The 7,928-nt window shown below is 45.3% G+C and overlaps 1 protein-coding gene across 2 annotated transcripts; it reads right to left on the bottom strand.

Annotated features, from left to right (window-relative positions):
- Window positions 1–1,010: 1,010 nt before the first annotated feature.
- DDX52 (DEAD (Asp-Glu-Ala-Asp) box polypeptide 52) lies at window positions 1,011–7,917 on the bottom strand. 2 transcript variants are annotated; one of them, XM_010141575.1, is made up of 14 exons: window positions 7,758–7,917; window positions 7,292–7,422; window positions 6,923–7,108; window positions 6,596–6,739; window positions 5,789–5,900; window positions 5,425–5,497; window positions 5,078–5,281; window positions 4,669–4,759; window positions 4,047–4,169; window positions 3,683–3,833; window positions 3,252–3,327; window positions 2,388–2,459; window positions 1,621–1,713; window positions 1,011–1,098 (listed from the first exon to the last, which is right to left on the bottom strand). In XM_010141575.1, exons 2-14 carry the CDS (start codon window positions 7,409–7,411, stop codon window positions 1,011–1,013), a joined length of 1,533 nt encoding a protein of 510 aa, XP_010139877.1. In that variant the 5' UTR covers window positions 7,412–7,422; window positions 7,758–7,917. The 2 variants fall into 2 exon arrangements, with proteins under 2 accessions (XP_010139877.1, XP_010139878.1); XM_010141576.1 differs by having other exon boundaries at window positions 7,292–7,416; window positions 7,758–7,863.
- Between the last annotated feature and the right edge of the window lie 11 nt (window positions 7,918–7,928).

The raw sequence follows: 7,928 nt of genomic DNA, 5'->3' as shown, positions 1-7,928 counted from the left end.
GATTCCGTGCGGGGTAACTGCCACAGCCAGACCCCGCGAAATACCGTGAAATAAGCCGAAACACGCGGCAGGGTCCTGGAGCTGTTCCGCACCCTCGGGCAAAGCGGGGGTGCAGCGTCGATCCTGAGGACGGGCGCTGCTTACCCCCTCAGAACCCCTCCGGTGGGGTCAGATCAAACCCAGCCTGAGGGGCAGAGCGGGGTGGAATTCAGGCTCTCCTTTTAAAACCAAGCCCCTCCAGAAGCGGACGACAGCACCTTCTTCTGCCAATTGGAACTGCACAAGGCTGCCCGTGATCAAAATCAATTCCACAGAGTAGCGGTGCCTTTAAAGGAGAATACTGGTGATTTCACACTCAAATTATCAAACATATATTCCAAGTCATATCTGTCATCAATACCTCACAGCAGGCAACTGGATATTTATAGAATACACAACTTAATTTTTATTAAAAAACACAGGGAGACTTGTTCACAGACATCAGAACAAAGCCACTGTTTCCTATATAACCCACATGGTAGATAATATTTCACAAAGAAAGCAAAAAATCATCTTGGCTCAGGAGTAAGGGAAACAGGGTGCAGAGTCTTCATCTGTTCCTCACCGAATGTCACAGTTGTCAGCAGGGCACTCCCCAGACCTGGGAGTCGGGATGACAAAGCAAGATGACAAACCCGTACAGGAAGGATGATAGAGGCAAAGAAGCAACTCTGGCACTACCGGAATTCTGACACAGCCGCAGCGGACGGAGGAGGAGGCGGCAGAAAATGTGAGCAGCCTGGCGTTTCTGCATAACGAGCCCTAGAGAGGCAGGTCTCTCCTTTATGGCCTTGTTTATTCTGAATAAGGTACCCTTGCTGGTCGCGCAGTACCAGCTTTCCTGCCTGTAAACATCCCTCCTCACCCAGAAGGAAACAAAAATATTTTTCTCCCTTCCCCTTTGCTGCTCTCTTCGTTGTGTCCCTCAGTGCAGACAGTGGCATCAGCCCTGGCTCACAGGCTGGTGCTGTTCAGCTTTTCGAAACAGACTGAGATTTACTGCCACTTCTATCTTCTTGAACTTTCTTTTTTTCCTTAAAGTTTTCCTTTGAAGTTTTCCTAAAGAAACAGAATGGAGACACTTGAACGTAGTTCATGAGTTATAAAGTAGAGACACAGACATGAGCTGGTTTATATCACATATACAATGTTTTCACATATTTCTTGCAGCTGAACACAAATCCTCCGGCAGCAACACTCCAAAGCGTGGCTAATGCTGTTCTTTAGGACCATTTCCCCAATGTGCTCCCCTCCCGTCTTCTGTGAGCCACCTCCACTCCAGCCATCACAGCGTGAGATCTGCTCCTCGGATCGATACTGCGTGCGCTAAACCAAAGCCAGCCCTTGCCCGAGGCTCTGGCAGGGACAGCCAGGTTCCAGCCTGGCTTCAAGGCCACCGGGTTAAACTCCGGCAAGGCAAACTGATGACTTCCAGCAGAGAGATGCTGCCACTAAAACTTCACCACCACTGTAACCATCATGCCTGCTGGCCCACCCAACCACGTCACCGGCTGGAGGAAGCTTGCAGGGCCTTTTCTGGATAAACAGCATCTCTCACCCCTCCTGAGAAAAAGCACTTACATTTTTCTTCTGGCCTTTTTCAAGAAGCACTGAGGGGTGGTACAAATGGATTCTCTTGTCAATGGTTTCTTAATGAATTTCTTCTTTTGTTTGCTGAGAATGACATTTAGTGAAGAATGATTAAATTACTTTAAAGGGCAAAAATTAATATCCAAAGTAGATCGAAGAGATCTTGAAAACCTTTACTGGGTTTCAGGGATTTATGGATCTGAGTATGTTTTCAGAGTTGTTTATTCCAAGATTTATTCCACACTGTCTCCAAGACATTCAAAGAAACCTCAACATATATATTCATATTACATATTATTTATATCAATATATAATTCAACAACTAATATATATAAGGATTTCTAGGTTAGACACTATTAGAAGGTATGAAAAAGCATGAAAATAAGCACTAATTAAAAAGCTATTTATCTCTGGCATACACCAATTTTTCTAAAGGTAACTCAACAGAGTAAAGGACTTTCTTTCATGTATCAGAAGCCAAATTCATGGCATAAGCTTAGCAAGTCTAAAGCAGATTTTGGGGGGACTCATAGAGAAATAGTTAACTCCAAGAAAACGGGTTAAGTCAAGAATTTTTTGTTTCCACTTTTATCTGGGTAAAAACACTGCCACCCCCACCCTGTCTAAACTCCCTTTTGTATCTACAATTCAAGTCCACCGCAAACATCTGGATCTCTTGTAACCCTTGTGCCCCAGCACCATTCCTGCAGGCTTCTAGAATGGGTAAGAAACTGGAGAAGTGACTCAAACGCACATACCTTTGCAGTCTGGGCAGGTGTTTGATGTAGTCAGGCACAGGACAGCCTGCTCGCTGAATAACACTGGCTATGCTGGAAAAGAGGAGGGGACAGATCAGCCCTGGCAGTCAGGGCTGGGACACGAGGTAGGAACAAGCTCTAGAAAACAGCAGCCCCAAACAACTGGCTGGAGTTTTGTTGGGGTTTTTTGTTCTGTTGTTTAAAGCAAGAAATAAAGACACAAAAGCAAGTTTGAAGTAAGGTGAGGAAGAAGCAAAAAGACACAAAATGCTTAAATGAAACTAAGACTCCATTTGCATAGTATAAACAAAAAGAAACTCATGGTGAGTACCGTCTTCAAGGAGATGGAGCAAAAAGCCAAAATAGATTCATACCAAGTAATCCTGGACGTAAGCAAGTTGAAGAACTGGATTAGAAAACCTAAAGCACGGTGTGAAGTAGTTCTACCAACTACACAACAAACAATCCAGGAAGACCAGAACAAGAGCAGAGTTAGTTGTAGAGACGGTTGAACCTGCCCATTAGTGAGGTTCACACCAGGATGACCGAGTTTCACTGCAAGGTGCTGCCACGTAAGTCACAGCATTGTCATTAGTGGCAGCTGCTAGTTTCTCTCTTGCTGCAATTCTGAGAGGCTTCAAAAAGAAACCTTGGCATTGAAATGTGTAAGTCGTTCTTCTCACCACCTCACAGTTCCACCATCTCGATACCGAGCTCAGTCGCTCTCTATCTGCAGGAGCTTTACACAGCAGCCTGGGCTTTCCAGACGTGGCAGTCCCACGTGGCACCAGACACACACACGTGGTTCAGCTGTACACCACAAACCACAAAAAACAGGGCAGCTCTACCACGTCTCCAATTTACCTCCGTAATAAAGGTTTATCATCTTCTGTAAAGAAAGTGACTGCTTTTCCGGTGTGCCCTGCTCTTCCGGTACGACCTGTCAAACACAAATTTTGCAGAGTGAAGATTTTACTTTAAATCTCTCCCTTTACTGTACTCCACAGCCCCAGCCTCCTGATGTGTGTTCGTATACCGCCAAGCAGCCGATCGCCCCAGACTGCTCCTCTCACATGAAAGCACAGGTATGTCTGAAGCATCTACATATTTAAGGGTCACAGAAAACTGACAAAAAATAACGCTGTTTTACTGAAAGTTGAGCCTAGATATAAACTGTCTCAAGTGATGTAGAAGCCACTGCTGCAGCAGAGGGGGCTTGGTTTCAGGATTTTTGCTCGTGCACATTAAAGATGTAGGAAAAAGGAAAAGGACGCCATTTGTGAATGATCGCTCACCTATCCTGTGGATGTACTCCACCGCGCTCGTTGGCAAATCATAATTGATGACCATATTCACTCCTTTGAAGTCAATCCCTCGAGCTAGCAAGGCTGAGCAGATGAGCACCCAGATCTTCCCAGCTCTGAAACTGCGCACTACGTTATCTCGCTAGGAAGAGGAAAGAAAGGTACTTGGGAACAGTCTAATTAGCAGTTTGAGAAAGCAGGTGAAGTTGTTTCCTAAGAGTTGTCACGATGTTAATGAATAAAACTAAAACAAAATCTGCAGTTACTGGCTGTCAAAACTGCCTGAAGTTACATTCCACCACTCTTGATTTTACCTTTCTGAAGTGTTTCTTGGAAAAAAATGACACCCTCTTACCTGCTGCTGAGTTTTGTCTGCATGGATAACATCCACATTGATGCCTTCATAAATCAGTTCATGGAAAAGCTCTTTAGCCCTCTCAATAGACTGGACAAAAACAAGGACTGGAGGAGCAAAGCCCTGCAAAAGAATAAGCTTGTCTCAGGTTTGAGTCCTTTTCCTACTGCTGTCGGTTGTCACTGAGCTACTAAAAAGATTGAACCAGACTCAGTATTTTACATCTCAGAGGATGGTTTTTAGGGGTTGTTTTGACTGGCCAGATCTTTAGGAGGCAGAACTAAGTTCAGCTCTGCTGCCTTTGATGGAACGGTTGCTGACTTTAGCATCAGGCTCCAATTTAATCCACAGAAACATATTTTTTCCACCCAATGTGAAACCTACTCATACTGCCAAGTAAAATTAAATGGACTGGTAATTCAAACCACTCCTAAGCAAGACCCAGACGTATAACCAAGAACAGAGAGACACTCAGTTTTCACTCAGTTTTCTCCTGTACAGCAGATTTGGACAATGGTTTAACGTGTGTCACCGAGAAGTCTGTGCCCTGGGAAATGACGAGCCTCTGACAGAACACACAGCTCAGTTGGTCAGCAGAACTGTCTTCACCCCTCCAAAATACCTTTTTAACAAGCTCTCGCATTGCTGTTAGTTTTCCTGTCTCAGATCCAACAAACAGCAGCTCTTGTTCTACAGTCTCCGCTGCAGAGTTTCTGAAACCAGAAATCCAACAGAAGTGTGCTCCCATTAGTATTTATATATATATATTTTACATAAACCCCCTAAAATATTACCTGGTAAGTGAGAAACACTCCACAACAAACTTATTTCACCAGTACACGCACCTAAGATTAATGTGGATTGATGATAAAGTTATGGGCAAAGGAAAGCACCACTAGAAAGATCTACATGCCAACCATTTTTTCTGGAGACAAACACCCTGCAGTACTAAGGCGAACAAGCAGACTGATGGTGCAAAGACAGCGACTGGGAAAAAACACAAGAGAGTCAGAGCACAACTGCACACCCACCTTGCTCCAACAGACACCAGCACAACGCTGTCAAGGTTGAGTTTACACCACTCCTCCACATCATGGGCAAAGGTGGCGCTGAACAAGGCTCTTCTCACCAGATGGGACGTGCATGCCAGGAAGATGGTGGCCAGCTGGTCCCGGAACCCCGACTTCCCATCTTCAAAGAGTTTGTCCGACTCATCCACCACCAGCCACTCCACACTGGGAACAGAGAGGTTCTCTTCTCAGTCAGAGAGTCACTTGAGAAGGCAAAAGTTCTGCCAGATTCAAGGGCTACACATGCATCCGCTTCTCAAAGCGTAGCAAAGCAAGATCAAGCACGATTTGATAAAGACTCTCGGTACCTGGTCAAGTCTATTGCTGGAGGATCTTGTTTCAACAAATAAATCAGTCTGTTCGGAGTAGTAACGAGTATATCTATAGAAAAAGAGAAAAAAACCCCAAACCAAATGTCAAAAAAGACACAAACCAAACCAGGCTAACAGAGCCCTGCCAATCACAAGTCCCGGCGGCATCTGCCAGAGGTGCAGTTAACAGGGTCTCCGCTCCCAGGCTCCCTTCCATGCCAGCTGCCTTTTGAGCGTTGAGCAACAGAGTGCCCGTCTGGAAGGGTGTAACCAAGCTCCTTCAAAGCACGTGGGCCAGAAGAGAAAGGTCACAGACATTTCTCAAATTTTTTCAAAGCACTTCAGAAGTTAAAGCCATTACCAAATTTCTTAGAAGACTTGGGCCCAAACTTCTTTGCTGCTTCCGCTGCCTTGTGGATCATGTGTATCCTGAAGCCAGTCCCCTCGGCCAACTTCTCCAGCTCCCGATGTGTCTGAATTGGCAGCAACAGAGATTAAATTCTCCAACCGAGCTGATTTTCAACAGAAAATCCAGTTTTATTTTCCAGTAACGTTCAAACCGAGTGGATTAGCTTTTCTAACTGGAACAAGCACAGACAATCCTGACGACGCAGCTTCAAACATTGCCCCAGTTTCAGCGTGAAGAGAAAACTCTGGTTTTCTTAGCGTAACAAAACGCAGCTTTCTAACGTGTATTATTCAGCTGAAAGCTCTGGCAGGTCTGAGTACCACATCCTGACTCCCACAAGCCCCTTCTGCCACTTGAATAAAAATGGAGCTCTGCCCAAAGCTGTGATTTTTGTGTGGAGTCTTTGATATTAAACTGAAATAAGGTTATCCGTTGAAATTCTGTGTACGGGACAAACAGAGAAACCTCTTGCAGCAATCTCAAACATTAAAGTGGGTGTTAAGAGCACCTAAGCACTGGGCAGCTCTAAACTATGATCAAAGCATCTAGAGCTTCTAATCTAATCATTTAGATTAGACTGAGACACCAGATAGAGCTATTTCACAGAAGACAAAAGACTTAAAGAGTTAAATTAGCCTTTTCTGATATCTGGGGGTAATAAAGGAAAAAAATATTTACCAAGCTGCCATTTTACTGATCCAGAGCAAAAACTCTGAAGCCCATCAATAGGGCAACAACCCCTTTCCCCTCACCACACACCTGGCTCGCGAGTTCTCGGGTGGGTGATATGATCAGCGCTCTGAATCCTTTGTTCCGCGGCTGTTTCAGATGTGTTAAGAGAGGAATACAAAATGCCAGTGTTTTTCCAGACCCGGTAGGAGCTGAAGCTAGAAGTTCCCGACCCTGTAAGAACACCGAGAAGGGTGTGGTACAGATCAAGAATATCGTAACAGATAAATTTTGGGCTCTGATGCAGCTGATGCCTCTCTAAAGCTGTGCGATGAAGCCCTGCCGTGGCCTGGCAGCGAGGCCGCTCCCAGATTTTGCCAAACTCCCTGTGAGGAGACGTGGCAGCAGAAAACTCACGTGGAGCATGACGGGAATCGCCTGCATCTGGATCGGCGTTGGGACCTGGAAGCCGGCGGCTTGGATGTTCTCCATGATCTTCGGGTGGATTTTGTATTCCTTCTGAAGCTGATCAAACGTGGCAACTGGGTCGGGAAGGTCCGTTCCCTGAACACTAATCTTGTGCCGATTTCTGAAGCGGTTTATCTAACAGGCAAAAGACAAACTCTTTCCTTCTGTTTTTGACAGCATAAAACTAAACATGTCAGGATTCATCTTCCCCCGTCACCCTCCTCCCAAGACAAGTTATCACAAATGAACCTCAATTCTCAGGTAAGACACCCCGGGAAACAAGTAAGCTGCTGCTACATGAGAATTCCATGGTCCCACCTTTTCTCTTCTCAAGCGTTCAAGTTTTTCTGCAGTAGGTTTTTTGTCTTTTGCATCTTCAAATTTTGCTTCCAAGGAGGACATCCACTTTATTCCGTTACTTTCTGACAACTCTGGCATTGATGCTGCTCCTGAAAGTTTCAAAAAAATTGGAATTTCCATTAGCAAAATCGAGTCAAAAATTATTTGGTGAGAAAGAACACCTCAAACCCATTTTTCTCTTGTTCTCACTGAAGTTAATGAAGACTCCAGAGGATGGCAACCACATCCCCATACTTTAACACTAGATCTCACCCCCCAATTATTTTATCAGCTCTGACACAGGCCAGCCAAAGAACCCAGAAGCCTCTTCTTCCCTGGTGAAATGACCTATGGCAGCTGCAGGCTTGAAGTGAACTGAAACAAGTAAGAAGCACGGACTTCATCAAGTATTCTGCCAAGGACACAAGCATGTGTATATAAATACCTCGTGCCTTTTTCTTCTTTCTTTTCCCCTCGCTGCTTTCTGCAGTTCTTTTTCTCTTTCCTGCCACCTCTCCATCGTTTTTCCCTGCTCCATCCTCCTTCTGCTGCTCTCCAGCTTCTGTGAGCCCCCAGCCCTCCTCGGCAGACCCCAAGGGGGCTTCCTCCTTGCGCC

Source organism: Buceros rhinoceros, unplaced genomic scaffold (genome assembly GCF_000710305.1).
Source record: "Buceros rhinoceros silvestris isolate BGI_N320 unplaced genomic scaffold, ASM71030v1 scaffold21098, whole genome shotgun sequence".
In the NCBI taxonomy this organism is placed as follows: domain Eukaryota; kingdom Metazoa; phylum Chordata; class Aves; order Bucerotiformes; family Bucerotidae; genus Buceros; species Buceros rhinoceros.
The sequence above is the reverse complement of the archived record's forward strand: the minus strand, read 5'-3'. Positions and strand labels throughout refer to the sequence as shown.